An 18,347-nucleotide genomic window follows, 5' to 3' on the forward strand; every position below is an offset into this window, starting at 1 on the left:
TGGCAAACACAGACATAGTACTTGTGCTAGTATAATTGTAATTTCTTGTAGTTGTACTACTTGTAAAAGTATACTTGCAGTTGTACTAGTGTATTTTAGTTTATTGTAGTTTTACTACTTTTAATAGTATACTTGTAGTTGTATTAGTGTATTGTAGTTTCTTGTAGGTGTAGTACTTGTAATAATACTTGTAGTTGTACTAGTGTATTGTAGTTTTTGTACTTCTAATAATAGACTGGTAGTTACTTGTAGTTGTACTAGTGTATTGTAGTTTCTTGCAGGTGTAGTACTTGTAATAGTACTTGTAGTTGTACTAGTGTATTGTAGTTTATTGTAGTTTTAGTACTTGTAATAGGATGTGTAGTTGTACTAGTGTATTGTAGTTTATTGTAGTTTTAGTACTTGTAGTTGTACGACTTGTAATAGTACGCTTGTAGTTACTTGTAGTTGTACTCGTGTATTGTAGTTTCTTGTAGGCCTAGTACGTGTAATAGTACTTGTAGTTGTACTAGTGTATTAAAGTTAAGTTAAAGTACCAATGATTGTCACACACACACTAGGTGTGGTGAGATTATCCTCTGCATTTGACCCATCACCCTCACCCCCTGGGAGGTGAGGGGAGCAGTGAGCAGCAGCGGTGGCCTCGCCCGGGAATCATTTTTGGTGAATTAACCCCCAATTCCGACCCTTGATGATTAGTGCCAAGCAGGGAGGTAATGGGTCCCATTTTTATAGCCTTTGGTATGACTCGGCCGGGGTTGAACTCACGACCTACTGATCTCAGGGCGGACACTAACCACTTTGTAGTTTCTTGTAGGTGTAGTACTTGTAATAGTACTTGTAGTTGTACTAGTGTATTGTATTTTCTTGTAGTTGTACTGCTTGTAATAGTACCCTTGTAGTTACTTGTAGTTGTACTAGTGTATTGTAGTGTTAGTACTTGTAATAGTCTACTTGTACTTGATATTAGTTGTATTACTTTTAATAATTTACTTGTAGTTTCTTGTAGTTTAGGTACTTTTAATTGTATACTTTCAGTTTTAGTAATTGTAATAGTATACTTGTAGTTTATTGTTGTTATAGTACTTGTAATAATACTGAATACTAGTGGTTTCCTGTTGCTGTAGTGTATTGTTGATGTACTTGTATTTTATTCCAGTCTTGTGCAGGTCTACAATCTTGTCCCTGAGCTCAGGTCTTTGGTCTTGTCCATATGTTTGTACATGTTTGAGTGAAGATTGTGAAAATTTTGTGTATTTTATACACATGATGAGTTGAGATGAGTAATACTTTCTTAAAGGTATAGTACTCATTGTGTGTATTTTATACACATGATGAGTTGAAATGAGTAATCCTTTCTTAAAGGTATAGTGCTCATTGTGTGTATTTTATACACATGATGAGTTGAAATGAGTAATCCTTTCTTAAAGGTATAGTACTCATTGCGTGTGTTTTATGAACACAAAAAAAATACACAATACTTGCTTTCTGGTATAGTAGGGGATCAAATAAGTATGTAATTGATTGTAACATCATTGAAATATTTATATTTCATATGATATTTTCTTATAATAAATTAAGCATAAAAAGGATGATTGTTCAAATGATTATTTCCGCGAATATTAGAGGTGGGAATCTTTTGGCCTATTAACAGTGTTGATGATGATTTGATTCACATTTTCATTTGATTGTGGCAGTGTATTATTACTATTATTATCACTATTATTATCATGATTATCATCATCATTGTTATTATTATCTTATTATTATCATTATTAATATTATTATCAATTATTACTATGGTTATCATATTGTTATTGTCATCATTTTACCGGTGTTATCATTATTACATATTAATATTATTATGATCATCATTATTTTTAATAATACAATATTTATTATTATGATAATTATTATTATTTTGATCATCATTATTATTATTAATGTTATTATTCTTTTTGTGATAATTATTATTATTATTATTATTATTATCATTATCATCATTCAGGGTTTCCCGCAGCTCTTTGTTGTTAAGGCGGCCGCCTTGACAACAAAGAGCCACCGTTTAAAATAAAGGCTTAACAAGCTGCTCCGCTTAGTTCTGCCTCTGCCTCTGTCAGTACGTCTCTGCCGCACCCAGCATTGTCCCACCCACAGAACCATCTGATTGGTTACACGCGGAGCGATAACAGCCAATCAGCAGTGCGTATTCAGAGCGCATGGAGTCAGTGCTCCTGCAGTGGGGTGAGCAGAAAGGTGTTTAGCAGGTAAGCATAAGGCAGCGGACTCTCCCCAAATTATAATAAACACCTCCCAGTCAACTACTAGTAACATCACTATGAGCCCGTTGACATTCTAGAAACATACGCGGCAGCTCAGCTCGCTCGCAGTCCTTGAGGTGAAGGCTAATTAGCGTTTAGCGTAACGTTAGCTCACTGTGCGGTGCGTGCGTGTGTGTGTGGGTGTGTGTTACGGACAGCAAAGCCCTGTCTGTCTGAGAGAAAGACAAGCATTATTGACCTGCAGTTAACAACTAAGTTATTTAACTTTACCTTTTTCTGTGTTGATTGAGCTGTGTTGAAGCAGCAAAAAAGGACATTATGTTAAATTAAGTGTTTCCTGAAACTGTCTCTGATAGTTCATATAATAATGTAACTGCATCATAAAGCCTACATGAACTCCATGGTGTTCAGGGATGAATGGTCTCTCCTATTGCTATTGTACTATTTTTTTCAGCTATAGTTACATTAATCCTTAGTAATGTAGCAGCCTAGTTTTGAATGGCAAGGTCCCTGCTATCATATGTTGATAAAAATATAACATTCACATAATAAAAATCAGCTACAGGCTTCCCGAATGCTGTAATGAATTGAGCATATGTCAGCATGTGGCCCCACTTTTAACTCTTTTTTTCAAACACTTATTGCAAACGCTGACTTACAGTAAGTCATTCATTTGACTTAGTAAGTCATTATTTTGTCATTATTTTGACTTAGTAAGTCATAATAATGACATACTTAGTATCTCAGGTAACTAGGAGTGTTTTGTTTTTACTTTACGGAAAAAATATCGAGATATATATCGTATATCGCCATTCAGCAAATGGAGCGGAAAACACAACCAAAAATTGTAGGCTTCCTCACGCGACGAAGCCGGCCTACGTCACCACAGTCTGTAGTCTATTGTCCCCCCAGGCTGTGGTGGCAGCGACGAGGTGGAGACGTGATGGCGACAGGCCGAGTTACACCGATCCTTAACCCCACCAACCCCCTCCCTCTGGAGAGACACCACCTTAACTAACACATTTTCTAGGGGAAACACTGATCATTGTTTTTTATTATCATCATTGTGTATTATTATCATTATTATATTGTTATTATTCATATTAATATTATGATTATCATAATTATTGTTATTATTATTGTTATCATCATCATTATTAACATTATTATTATTGTTAGTAATATTATTATTATTATCACTGTTAATATTATTAATATTTCAAACAATATTGATCATGATTATTATTATTGTTAATAATAATATTATTAGTAGTAATATTATTATCACTGTTAATATTATTTATATTACTAACAATATTAATATTATTATACATTTATCATTTATATTATTATTATTATACATTTATCATTTACGTTATTATTATTATCATCATTGTTATTATTATTAATATTATTATCATTGTCATTATTGTTATTATTATCAGTATTATTGTCATCATTATTGCTATTAATATTATTATTAATATAATTATCATTATTAATATTATTATCAGCATATTTATTATTAATATTATTATTATTTATTATCTTTAAAATAAAATGTTATTATTAGTATTCTTATTTTCTGTATGTATTATCATAAACACTTCCATAACCTCCTTTTGGTTGTTGACTTAATAACCTAAATACTTCTTTTTAAAAGTGAAAAGTTTTTTAAAATTATGAATCGTAATGAATAAGAATCGCAATTTGGATGTAAATCGATTTTTTTTGGAGCCACCCAAGCGAGTACTTGAAGGTGGAAATTATTTTCAAGTAATTGAATGTCTTGTTGTTGTGTTGTCAAAGGAGGAAGTGTTGTGTTGGAGTCGGTGGGGGAAGACGACGAGTTGTTGGTAAACAAAAGTGAGGGAAAAATGGCCGCCAAGTCGTCAACGTCAGGAAGACGTAAACATTCTTTACCACAACAACTGGATCCTGCTGCAGACAGACCGGTCAGTACTTCTTCTCTACTCTCTCTACTACTTTGTCTACTACTTTGTCTACCACTGTGTCTACTACTGTGTCTACTACTTTGTCTACTACTTTGTCTACTATTGTGTCTACTACTGTGTCTTCTACTGTGTGTACTACTTTGTCTACTACTTTGTCTTCTACTTTGGCTACTACAAACCCCGTTTCCATATGAGTTGGGAAATTGTGTTAGATGTAAATATAAACGGAATACAATGATTTGCAAATCCTTTTCAACCCATATTCAATTGAATGCACTCCAAAGACAAGATATTTGATGTTCAAACTCATAAACTTTATTTTTTTTTTTGCAAATAATAATTAACTTAGAATTTCATGGCTGCAACACGTGCCAAAGTAGTTGGGAAAGGGCATGTTCACCACTGTGTTACATGGCCTTTCCTTTTAACAACACTCAATAAACGATTGGGAACTGAGGAAACTAATTGTTGAAGCTTTGAAAGTGGAATTCTTTCCCATTCTTGTTTTATGTAGAGCTTCAGTCGTTCCACAGTCCGGGGTCTCCGCTGTCGTATTTTACGCTTCATAATGCGCCACACTTTTTCGATGGGAGACAGGTCTGGACTGCAGACGGGCCAGGAAAGTACCCGCACTCTTTTTTTACAAAGCCACGCTGTTGTAACACGTGCTGAATGTGGCTTGACATTGTCTTGCTGAAATAAGCAGGGGCGTCCATGAAAAAGACGGCGCTTAGATGGCAGCATATGTTGTTCCAAAACCTGTATGTACCTTTCAGCATTAATGGTGCCTTCACAGATGTGTAAGTTACCCATGCTTTGGAACTAATGCACATCCATACCATCACAGATGCTGGCTTTTGAACTTTGCGTCGATAACAGTCTGGATGGTTCGCTTCCCCTTTGGTCCGGATGACACGATGTCGAATATTTCCAAAATCAATTTGAAATGTGGACTCGTCAGACCACAGAACACTTTTCCACTTTGTATCAGTCCATCTTAGATGATCTCGGGCCCAGAGAAGCCGGCGGCGTTTCTGGGTGTTGTTGATAAATGGCTTTCGCTTTGCATAGTAGAGCTTTAACTTGCACTTACAGATGTAGTGACAAACTGTATTTAGTGACAGTGGTTTTCTGAAGTGTTCCTGCGCCCATGTGGTGATATCCTTTAGAGATTGATGTCGGTTTTTGATACAGTGCCGTCTGAGGGATCGAATGTCACGGTCATTTAATGTTGGTTTCCGGCCATGCCGCTTACGTGGAGTGATTTCTCCAGATTCTCTGAACCTTTTGATGATATTATGGACCGTAGATGTTGAAATCCTTAAATTTCTTGCAATTGCACTTTGAGAAACGTTGTTCTTAAACTGTTTGACTATTTGCTCACGCAGTTGTGGACAAAGGGGTGTACCTCGCCCCATCCTTTCTTGTGAAAGACTGAGCATTTTTGGGAAGCTGTTTTTATACCCAATCATGGCACCCACCTGTTCCCAATTAGCCTGCACACCTGTGGGATGTTCCAAATAAGTGTTTGAAGAGCATTCCTCAACTTTATCAGTATTTATTGCCACCTTTCCCAACTTCTTTGTCACGTGTTGCTGGCATCAAATTCTAAAGTTAATGATTATTTGCAAAAAAAAAAAAAAATGTTTATCAGTTTGAACATCACATATGTTGTCTTTGTAGCATATTCAACTGAATATGGGTTGAAAATGATTTGCAAATCATTGTACTCCGTTTATATTTACATCTAACACAATTTCCCAACTCATATGGAAACGGGGTTTGTACTTTGTCTTCTACAAGTACATGTTAGTGTACTTTGTGTACAATTTACATCACTACCTCCATGTACATGTTAGTTTACATTGTGTACTACTTAATCACTACCTCCAAGTCCATGTTAATGTACAAGTACAAGTGGAGGACATACAACTACTACAGTACAAATAAAAGTATAACACATTCAACTACTACAGTACAAGTACGAGTATAACACAGACAACTACTACAGTACAAGTACATGTATTACACATTCAACTACTACAGTGCAAATATAAGTATAACACATAGAAGCACTACAGTACAAATATAACACATACAACTACTACAGTACAAGTATTACACATTCAACTACAATAGTACAAGTATAACATACAAGTACTACACTACAAGTATAACACATACAACTATTACAGTGCAAGTATAACACATACGAGTAGTACAGTACAAATATAGTACAGTACAAGTATAATATACTTTACAAGTACTACAGTACAAGTGTAATGTACTTGACAAGTACTAGAGTACAAGTACTAGAGTACAGAGTGTGGGTGATGAATCTCATGTAGTAGAGTACAAGTACTAGAGTACAGAGTGTGTGTGATGAATATCATGTACTAGAGTACAAGTACTAGAGTACAGAGTGTGGGTAATGAATATCATGTAGTAGAGTACAAGTACTAGAGTACAGAGTGTGTGTGATGAATATCATGTACTAGAGTACAGAGTGTGGGTGATGAATATCATGTAGTAGAGTACAAGCACTAGAGTACAGATGATGAATATAATGCAACAATCATGGGAAGATGGACACTAATGATTATGCAAATGCGATGATAACAAAGGAGTGTGTTGCTGACACTGTAAGAATAACAACATGGAGTTTATGACTAAAGACTGTTTGACTAAACAGTGAAGAAAGTATTAAGAATCAATCAATAATCAATATTAACTAATAATGCAGACATGTCAAATATGACTTTTGATTTGCTTTCATGTTGCAGGAATATTCCATCATCAGGAAATCTGCACGCTCGCTGAGTACGGTTCAAGTGGAGTCGCCATGGCGACTGGCCCAGCCATCTATTATCTCCAACATCGTGCTGATGAAAGGACAAGGAAAGGTGAGTGAATACATGAATTCATCTTCTATAATTACATGTCAAGGAAGGGTGAGTGAATACATGGATTTGTCTTCTATAATGACATGCCAAGGAAAGGGGAGTGAATACATGAATTCATCTTCTATAATGACATGTCAAGGAAGGCTGAGTGAATACATGAATTCGTCTTCTATAATGAAATGTCAAGGAAGGGTGAGTGCATACATGAATTCATCTTCTATAATGACATGTCAAAGAAGGGTGAGTGCATACATGAATTCATCTTCTATAATGAAATGTCAAGGAAGGGTGAGTAAATACATGAATTAATCTTCTATAATGACATGCCAAGGACGGGTGAGCGAATACATGAATTCATCTTCTATAATGACATGCTAAGGACGGGTGAGTGAATACATGAATTCCTCCTCTATAATGGCATGTCAAGGAAGGGTAAATGAATACATGAATTCATCTTCTATAATGACATGCCAAGGACGGGTGAGTGAATACATGAATTCCTCTTCTATATAGACATGTCCAGGAAGGGTAAATTAATACAGGAATTAATCTTCTATAATGACATGCCAAGGAAGGCTGAGTGAATACATGAATTCATCTTCTATAATGACATGTCAAGGAAGGGTAAATGAATACATGAATTCATCTTCTATAATGACATGCCAAGGAAGGGTGAGCGAATACATGAATTCATCTTCTATAATGACATGCTAAGGACGGGTGAGTGAATACATGAATTCCTCCTCTATAATGGCATGTCAAGGAAGGGTAAATGAATACATGAATTCATCTTCTATAATGACATGCCAAGGACGGGTGAGTGAATACATGAATTCCTCTTCTATATAGACATGTCCAGGAAGGGTAAATTAATACAGGAATTAATCTTCTATAATGACATGCCAAGGAAGGGTGAGTGAATACATGAATTCATCTTCCATAATGAAATGTCAAGGAAGGCTGAGTGCATACATGAATTCATCTTCTATAATGACATGTCAAGGAAGGGTAAATTAATACATTAATTCATCTACTATAATAACATGCCAAGGAAAGGTGAGTGAATACATGAATTCATATTCTATAATGACATGCCAAGGAAGGGTGAGTGAATACATGAATTCATCTTCCATAATGAAATGTCAAGGAAGGCTGAGTGAATACATGAATTAATCTTCTATAATGACATGTCAAGGAAGGGTAAATTAATACATGAATTCATCTTCTATAATGACATGCCAAGGAAGGGTGAGTGAATACATGAATTCATCTTCTATAATGACATGTCAAGGAAGGGTAAATTAATACATGAATTCATCTACTATAATGATATGCCAAGGAAGGGTAAATTAATACATGAATTCATCTACTATAATGACATGTCAAGGAAGAGTAAATTAATACATGAATTAATCTTCTATAATGACATGCCAAGGAAGGGTGAGTGAATACATGAAATAATCTTCTATAATGACATGCCAAGGAAGGCTGAGTGAATACATTAATTCATTTTCTATATTGACATGTCAAGGAAGGCTGAGTGAATACATGAATTCATCTTCTATATTGACATGTCAAGGAAGGGTGAGTGAATACATGAATTCCTTTTCTATAATGACATGTCAAGGATGGGTAAATTAATACATGAATTCATCTTCTATAATGGCATGCCAAGGAAAGGTGAGTGAATACATGAATTTATCTTCTGTAATCACATCCTTCTTGAATAAAACTTTATAGAACAAGTACACACGTCCTTTAATAAAACGTTCCTGTCATTGTCCAGGGTCTAGGGTTCAGTATTGTTGGTGGTCAGGATTCAGCACGCGGCCAAATGGGGATTTTTGTCAAGACTATTTTCTCCCACGGCGCCGCAGCAGCGGACGGACGACTGAAAGAAGGTAAAGTTTGTCTTCAACCCTCACAATCCTTACGTTTGTCTTTTTTTCATGCTTTCTAACATACTAAAACATACTTGTGTGAACATCCAAACATTCTCCCATATTACATACTACACCAAAAATATGTTTCAACCTATATTCAATTGAACAGACTGCAAAGACAAGATATTTAACGTTCGAACTGGAAAACTTTTGTTTATTTGCAAATAGTAGCTCATTTGGAATTTGATGCCTGCAACACGTTTCAAAAAAGCTGGCACAAGTGGCAAAAAAGTTGAGGAATGCTCATCAAACACTTATTTGGAGCATCCCACAGGTGAACAGGCTAATTAGGAACAGGTGGGTGCCATGATTGGGTATAAAAGCAGCTTCCAAGAAATGCTCAGTCATTCATAAACAAGGATGGGGCGAGGGTCACCACTTTGTCAACAAATGCGTGAGCAAATCGTCCAACAGTTTAAGAACAACATTTCTCAACCAGCTATTGCAAGGAATTTAGGGATTTCACCATCTACGGTCCATAATATCATCAAAAGGTTCAGAAAATCTGGAGAAATCACTGCATGTAACATTGAATGCCCGTGACCTTGCATCCCTCAGGCGGTACTGCATCAAAAAGCGACATCAGTGTGTAAAGGATATCACCACGTAGGCTCAGGAACACTTCAGAAAACCACTCTCAGTAACTACAGTTTGTTGCTACATCTGTAAGTGCAAGTTAAAACTCTACTATGCAAAGCCAAAGCCATTTATCAACAACACCCAGGAACACCGCCGGCTTTGCTGGGCCCGAGCTCATCTAAGATGGACTGATGCAAAGTGGAAAAGTGTATTGTGGTCTGACAAGTCCACATTTCCAATTGTTTTTGGAAACTGTGGACGTCGTGTCCTCTAGAACAAAGAGGAAAAGAACCATCCGGATTGTTTGAGGCGCAAAGTTGAAAAGGCAGCATCTGTGATGGTATGGGGGTGCACTAGTGCCCAAGGCATGGGTAACTTACTCATCTGTGAAGGCACCATTAATGCTGAAAGGTACATACAGGTTTTGGAGCAACCTATGTTGCCATCCAAGCAACGTTATCATGGACTCCCCTGCTTATTTCAGCAAGACAATGCCAAGCCCCGTGTTACAACAGCGTGGCTTTGTAGTAAAAGAGTGTGGGTACTAGACTGGCCTGCCTGTAGTCCAGACATGTCTCCCATTGAAAATGTGTGGCGCAATATGAAGCCTAAAATACCACAACGGAGACCCCGGACTGTTGAACAACTTAAGCTGTATATCAAGCAAGAATGGGAAAGAATTCCACTTCAAAAATGTGTCTCCTCAGTTCCCAAACGTTTACTGAGTGTTGTTAAAAGGAAAGGCCATGTAACACAGTGGTAAAAATGCCCCTGTGACAACTTTTTTGCAATGTGTTGCTGCCATTAAATTCTAAGTTAATTATTATTTGCAAAATAATTATTTCCATTGAAAATGAATGGGCCATTTTTCAAACTTCCATAACTCCCACATTTCTCACCCGAATGGAACCGTTCCACTTTCAACACCTTCCACTCACCGTTGACAATCAAACTACCATTTTCCAAGTTGAAAAAAGTATTCCCGGTTTTCCCAAGCCCTATTTCCACCTCTTGCGGGAAGGTTTTCACAGTCCACATTTTTCAACCGTTTTTGACCCTTCCACTTTCAGAACTTTCCTGTTATTTGGGACAACAAAACTACCATTCTTCTTTTCGAACAAATTCCTGGTTTTCCCAAAATTCCAGGAATTCCGAATTCAAACTGTTACTACGTCAACATTTTTCAACCGTTTTGAAAAATTCCACTACCAACCAATTCATATAATCTAGGACAATTTTTGCATTACCTACTGTATATGTTCAAAAATTCCCGTTTTCCCCTGAAATTCCCATTCAAATGAATGGACGTATTCATAGTTCTACAATGCCCTAAATTCTCAAAATGTTGCGTAATTTTTTACCCGATTCCAAAATTTACCTACCACCCACACTACTCTTCACATTTGTCGAACACAAAACATCTTTTCACTTTTCCAAAATTCCCATTTTTCCCGGAATTTTTGATCATTTTCTCCCTATTGACAATGAATGGGCAATATATAAACTTCTCCATATCCCACCATTCTCACCTGATTTGAACCGTTTCAACATCCAAAATATGAAAATATTATATGTTATTATCAATGTGGCGGATACTACATTACATATATACTTAGTGTGTATAAACATTAAAACATTGATGGAGGTTTTTGGAGGTTTTTTAGAGCGCTGTATAGGCGGAATAGATCGACTCTCATTGGCTTTATTGTTAGCTGACTTTTGCTAACATTTATTGACGAGTTAGAATGCATAAAAAAGAAAAATATATGTGCACTTGTCTTACATAAGGATTGCAAATGATAGACACAATTTCCCCCTAAAAAGTGCTGCTCCCCTTAAAGTATCAACAGTGGCGGACTGTTACACATCAACTTATCATTTTTCATATTCATTGTGTCAAAGCTGACCAAAACTCTTCTACAGTGCATCTGGAAAGTATTTACAGCGTTTCACTTTTTATACAATTTATGTTATAGATTAAAACAAAACAAAAAATGTTTCACTATGTCATTATGGGGTATTGTGTGTAGAATTTTGAGGACAAAAATGAATGTATTGCATAAGGTTGTAACATAACAGGGGAAAAAGTGAAGCGCAGTGAATACTTTTTTTTTTTTTTTGGTCAATGATTCTGATATTCTAGCTGTGCTTTTGAAAAGAAGTACGAAATATTTGATGTTTTATTGTGTGTTGCTGCACAGGAGATGAGATTCTGGAAGTAAACGGAGAGTCTCTTCAGGGGCTGACGCACCAACAAGCCATCCAGACATTCAAGGTTCCTCTCAGTTATGACATCCAGTACAGCAGTGCCTCAAGCAGCAGTCTCATTTTCACTATTAATCAAACAAAATATATAAAATGATTCAATGGCAGCTAACACAAACTATCCGAATGCCCAAAGCAATTGTTTTATTTTCAAAATATATATATAAATATGTTTGGTTTTTTTTCAAATTTTAAATCAATAAAAAAAAAAAAAAATATATATATATATATATATATATATATATATATATATATATATATATATATATATATATATATATATATATATATATATATATATACTGTTGTTATACAGTGCTCAATACCGGAGTAGAGCGGAATATATGTTAGGTTAGGAAAAAACACAAGAGGTTCTATCATCCCTACAAGCCTGTTTCGCAGGTTTCCCTGCTCGTCAGGGGATTTTATATAATAAAAAACCTGTGAAACAGGCTTGTAGGGATGATATAGCCTCTTGTGTTTTTTCCTAATATATATATATATATATATATACATATATATATATATATATATGTGTGTGTGTGTGTGTGTGTGTGTGTGTGTGTGTATGTATATATACTGTATGTATATGTGTGTGTGTATATATATATATAAGTGTATGTATATATATATATATATGTGTGTGTGTGTGTATGTATACATATATATATATATATATATATATATATATATATATATGTGTGTGTGTGTGTATATACATATATACGTGTGTGTATGTATATATATGTGTATGTATATATGTATGTATATATGTATATATATGTGTGTATATACATATATATATATATATATATACGTATATATGTGTGTATATATATCTGTGTATGTACATATATATGTGTGTGTGTATATACATATGTATATATACTGTATGTATATGTGTGTGTGTATATATACTGTATATGTGTATGTATAAATAAATAAATGATGAATGGATTATACTTGTATAGCGCTTTTCTACCTTCAAGGTACTCAAAGCGCTTTGACAGTATTTCCACATTCACCCATTCACACACACAGAGTGGACCGACACCAGCAGATGACATGGCACCCCAAACCATCACTGATGGTGGAAACTTTACACTAGACTTCAGGCAACGTGGATCCTGTGCCTCTCCTGTCTTCCTCCAGACTCTGGGACCTCGATTTCCAAAGGAAATGCAAAATTTGCATGGTTGGGTGATGGTTTGGGGTGCCATGTCATCTGCTGGTGTCGGTCCACTCTGTTTCCTGAGATCCAGGGTCAACGCAGCCGTCTACCAGCAAGTTTTAAAGCACTTCATGCTTCCTGCTGCTGACCTGCTCTATGGAGATGGAGATTTCAAGTTCCAACAGGACTTGGCGCCTGCACACAGCGCAAAATCTACCCGTGCCTGGTTTACGGACCATGGTATTTCTGTTCTAAATTGGCCCGCCAACTCCCCTGACCTTAGCCCCATAGAAAATCTGTGGGGTATTGTGAAAAGGAAGATGCAGAATGCCAGACCCAAAAACGCAGAAGAGTTGAAGGCCACTATCAGAGCAACCTGGGCTCTCATAACACCTGAGCAGTGCCAGAAACTCATCGACTCCATGCCACGCCGCATTAACGCAGTAATTGAGGCAAAAGGAGCTCCAACCAAGTATTGAGTATTGTACATGCTCATATTTTTCATTTTCATACTTTTCAGTTGGCCAACATTTCTAAAAATCCCTTTTTTGTATTAGCCTTAAGTAATATTCTAATTTTGTGACACACGGAATTTTGGATTTTCATTTGTTGCCACTTCAAATCATCAAAATTAAATGAAATAAACATTTGAATGCATCAGTCTGTGTGCAATGAATAAATATAATGTACAAGTTACACCTTTTGAATGCAATTACTGAAATAAATCAAGTTTTTCAAAATATTCTAATTTACTGGCTTTTACCTGTGTATATATATATGTATATATATATATATATAATTAAAAAGTATATATTTCAATACATTAACCAATAGGTTAATGTTACCTATAAACTAATGCTACCAATAAGCTACTGTTACCAATAAGCTAATGCTACTTATAAGCTAATGCTACCAATATGATAATGCTACATATAAGCTAGTGTTACCTGTAAGCCAATGTCACCTATAAGCTAATGTTACCAGTAAGCTAATGCTACCTATAAGTTAATGCTACCAATAAGATAATGCTATGTATAAGCTAATGCTACCAATAAGAAAATGCTACCAGTAAGCTAATGCTACCTATAAGAACTAAAAGAACACCTCCAGACAACTTCAACCCTAAACTAACACCCTCCCTTCCACATCCTACCTACCCGGATTGTAAATAATCAAATGTAGATACTTATTCTTATTCTTATTCTTATGTTTTCGGATCTCTCTCTCTCTCTATGTCCACTACTTGCTGTACATATCCTACCAAGTCAGAGCTACACTGTTTCAATGTCCATTTCTCTGATGATGCAATTGTTGATGACTGAAGTGATGGTAACAACCAAGCCTAACCCCCCCCCCCCCCCCCCCCCCCCCCCCCCCTCCACATCCCACACCTCGGATTGTAAATAATGTAAATAATTCAATGTATATACTCTGATGATTATCTTGTGTGATGACTGTATTATGATGATAGTATATATCTGTATCATGAATCAAATTAAGTGGACCCCGACTTAAACAAGTTGAAAAACTTATTGGGGTGTTACCATTTAGTGGTCAATTTTACGGAATATGTACTGTACTGTGCAACCTACTAATAAAAGTTTCAATCGATCAATCAATCAAAGCTAATGCTAGCAATAAGCTAATACCACCAATAACCTCATGCTACCTATAAGCTAATGCTAGTTATAAGTAAATGCCACTTTTAGACTGATGCTACCAATAAGTTTACTTTAAGCTAAAGATAGCTGTAAGATAATGTTACCATCCATTCATCCATTTTCTACCGCTTGTCCCTTATAATCTAATGTAAGACTGGAGTAAAACCGGATGTTTAGAGGCGGATCTTACTGTGACATTCCCTCCGCCAACTGGTGGTGTGGGGGCTCGCGACTCCAATTCATGCTGGCAACTTGAAGCACGAAAATACGTTGAGGTACTACTGTTTGTACACACGGTAGCTGAAAATACTTTGAGGTACTACTGTTTGTACACACGTTATCTGAAAATAGGTTGAGGTACTACTGTTTGTACACACGTTAGCTGAAAATACTTTGAGGTACTACTTTTTGTACACACTTTATCTGAAAATAGGATGAGGTACTACTTTTTGTACACACTTTATCTGAAAATAGGCTGAGGTACTACTTTTTGTACACACTTTATCTGAAAATAGGTTGAGGTACTACTGATGTAGCGTGCATACACACACAGCATCAACATGACAACACACATCCATCCAGGAAAAAGCTGTTGTAGCGTGCGTACACACACGCGACATCACCGTGATTTATTAGTACATCCTTGTTCTTCATGTGTTTATGAATATATCATAGTTCAATATGTATTTATGAATATATCACAGTTATATAATAATAATAGAAACATATTTCTCCCAGCAACTGAAGAGAGGCGTGGTCTCCTTGACCATCCGGACTCGCCTGCGGAGTCCCAGTCTGACGCCGTGTGCCACGCCCACCTTGCCGAGCCGCTCCAGTTCTCCCAATTCCAGCGCCAGCCACAGTTCCAACGTCCATGCGGGCCCAGAGGAGTCCGAGGGCAGACCGGGTCCCGGTCCAAAGGATTGCGTCATCATGGAGGTCACGCTGGATAAAGGTAAGGTCTCTACATTTCACACCCTAATGTCCACAGAGTACCATTGTGTATTTAGTACTTGACTAAGTAGTCGGTATGGATAAAGGTTTTGTCTCGACATTACACACCCTGATGTCCACAGAGTACCATTGTGTATTTAGTACTAGACTAAGTAGTCGGTATGGATAAAGGTTAGGTCTCGACATTACACACCCTAATATCCAGAGTACCATTGTGTATTTAGTACTAGACTAAGTAGTCGGTATGGATAAAGGTTTGGTCTCGACATTACACACCCTGATGTCCACAGAGTACCATTGTGTACTTAATACTAGACTAAGTAGTCGGTATGGATAAAGGTTAAGTCTCAACATTACACACCCTAATGTCCACAGAGTACCATTGTGTACTTAATACTAGACTAAGTAGTCGGTATGGATAAAGGTTAGGTGTCGACATTACACACCCTAATGTCCACAGAGTACCATTGTGTACTTAGTACTAGACTAAGTAGTCGGTATGGATAAAGGTTAGGTCTCGACATTACACACCCTAATATCCAGAGTACCATTGTGTATTTAGTACTAGACTAAGTAGTCGGTATGGATAAAGGTTAGGTGTCGACATTACACACCCTAATGTCCACAGAGTACCATTGTGTATTTAGTACTAGACTAAGTAGTCGGTATGGATAAAGGTTAGGTCTCGACATTACACACCCTAATATCCAGAGTACCATTGTGTATTTAGTACTAGACTAAGTAGTCGGTATGGATAAAGGTTTGGTCTCGACATTACACACCCTGATGTCCACAGAGTACCATTGTGTACTTAGTACTAGACTAAGTAGTCGGTATGGATAAAGGTTAGGTCTCGACATTACACACCCTAATATCCAGAGTTCCATTGTGTATTTAGTACTAGACTAAGTACGGTAGTCGGTATGGATAAAGGTTAGGTCTCTACATTACGCACCCTAATGTCCACAGAGTACCATTGTGTATTTAGTACTAGACTAAGTAGTCTGTATGGATAAAGGTTTGGTCTCGACATTACACACCCTAATGTCCACAGAGTACCATTGTGTATTTAGTACTAGACTAAGTAGTCGGTATGGTGGACTACTACCTTCCCTCACTTGTGAACAAGACTTTAACTCCTCCACTTGGGGCAAGATCTCCTCCCCAACCCGGAGACGGCACTCCACCCTTTTCTGGGTGAGAACCATGGACTCAGCCGTATCCCAGTGAAAGTTGAAGATCCTGGTCAGATGAAGTCATCAGGACCACATCAGAGACCTAATCCTGCAGCCACCAAACTGGATCCCATCAACGGCCTAAAATTCTGTCCATAAAAGTTCTGAAGAGGACCGGTGACAAAAGGTCCGACTTACTGCCGGCAACACCCTCTTGCGCTCACCCGTCTCCGTGGGACGACCGCAACCGGCTCCAGAGAGGTCTTCTTTTCAGGGCCACACCCTTCTGCCTCCCCCCGTGCAGCCAGAACCGGGGGAGAAAATTCCCACAATATTGCAACAAATATTCACTCCAGTATTATTCTACAAATATACAAAACCCAAAACCGCGCCCCCTGCTGGAGTCCTCCAGTACTACAGTGGCTCTCATTAATGCTGGCATTACAACAACATGAGCGCCATGTAATACAAATGACTGCTGCCATTAACAATAAACATTGGTAAGAAATATAAAATGACAACTCAAGAGCGTACTTTGCTATTTACAATCACTTTATTTTACTAAATCGACATCCTGTCACACTGGCAGTACATGGCGCGGCCGTGGACGCGCCACCTAAATCCTAGAATAGTTCCCAGACTGCAGTATTGTATGAAGTACTTGAAAGCAATACTCAAAAGTATCTGTTTTTGTTTCTGTTTCATTTATCTCTCTAGCTGTTGCTCCTTTATCTCGTCTTAACTCTCTTGTAGCCTCTTTTTGCACCGCTCTCCAAAACCCGAACAATGGAATTGATCAACTTGCCTCTCAGTAAAATTGACAAGATCTCGGGTTTGGAGGAACCCGTTTGTCCCCACGGAACATTTTCTTTCATTTCATTTAATTTCCTTTCCGGACTACGTCACAAACTGGACTACATCTAGGAGAAGCCGTCTGCTCTGCAAAGCAAGGTTGCGATCAATTTGGAGAGAACACGTATGTCCCGACGGAACAAACAACGTTTGCTGCTCGACACACGACGAACTCTCGCGTGGAGAGTTGTGTGCCTGGCGATTCACGTTGAAGACATCTACCTACTCAGAGTCCTGACACCAGGACTTCTGCTGATTGGCGTAATTCGGAAGATGCCGGCAGCCGTTTAAGGTACCCCAAAGCTGCCACAAATGTTTGACGGATGGGCAGAGCTGTGGACAATCAGACTATGTCGCAAACTGGACAACATCTAGGAGAAGCCGTCTGCTCTGCAAAGCAAGGTTACGATAAATTTGCAGGGTACCCGTCTGTCCCGACCAAACGTTTGCTGCTAGACACACGACGAACTCTCGGGAGAAGTGGATGGTTGCGTGCCTGGGGATTCACGTTGAAAACATCTACCTACTCAGGATCCTGACACCAGGACTTCCGCTGATTGGCGTAGGCGTCGTCCACAAATTGGGACGATTCCGGCCGCCGTTCAAA

The 18,347-nt window shown here is 37.4% G+C and overlaps 1 protein-coding gene across 2 annotated transcripts in view; it reads left to right on the top strand.

The window, feature by feature from the left end:
- pdzd2 (PDZ domain containing 2) overlaps window positions 1–18,347 on the top strand; it is a 117,751-nt gene that overhangs the window by 63,071 nt on the left and 36,333 nt on the right. For both annotated transcript variants that reach the window (XM_061980477.1, XM_061980478.1), the window contains exons 9-13: window positions 4,092–4,237; window positions 7,021–7,140; window positions 8,927–9,041; window positions 11,864–11,937; window positions 15,498–15,714. In XM_061980477.1, coding sequence (XP_061836461.1) covers window positions 4,092–4,237; window positions 7,021–7,140; window positions 8,927–9,041; window positions 11,864–11,937; window positions 15,498–15,714 — 672 coding nt within the window. The remainder of the gene's footprint in view (window positions 1–4,091; window positions 4,238–7,020; window positions 7,141–8,926; window positions 9,042–11,863; window positions 11,938–15,497; window positions 15,715–18,347) is intronic.

The sequence above is a fragment of the Nerophis lumbriciformis genome, linkage group LG20, assembly GCF_033978685.3.
Source record: "Nerophis lumbriciformis linkage group LG20, RoL_Nlum_v2.1, whole genome shotgun sequence".
Classification (NCBI taxonomy): Eukaryota; Metazoa; Chordata; class Actinopteri; order Syngnathiformes; family Syngnathidae; genus Nerophis; species Nerophis lumbriciformis.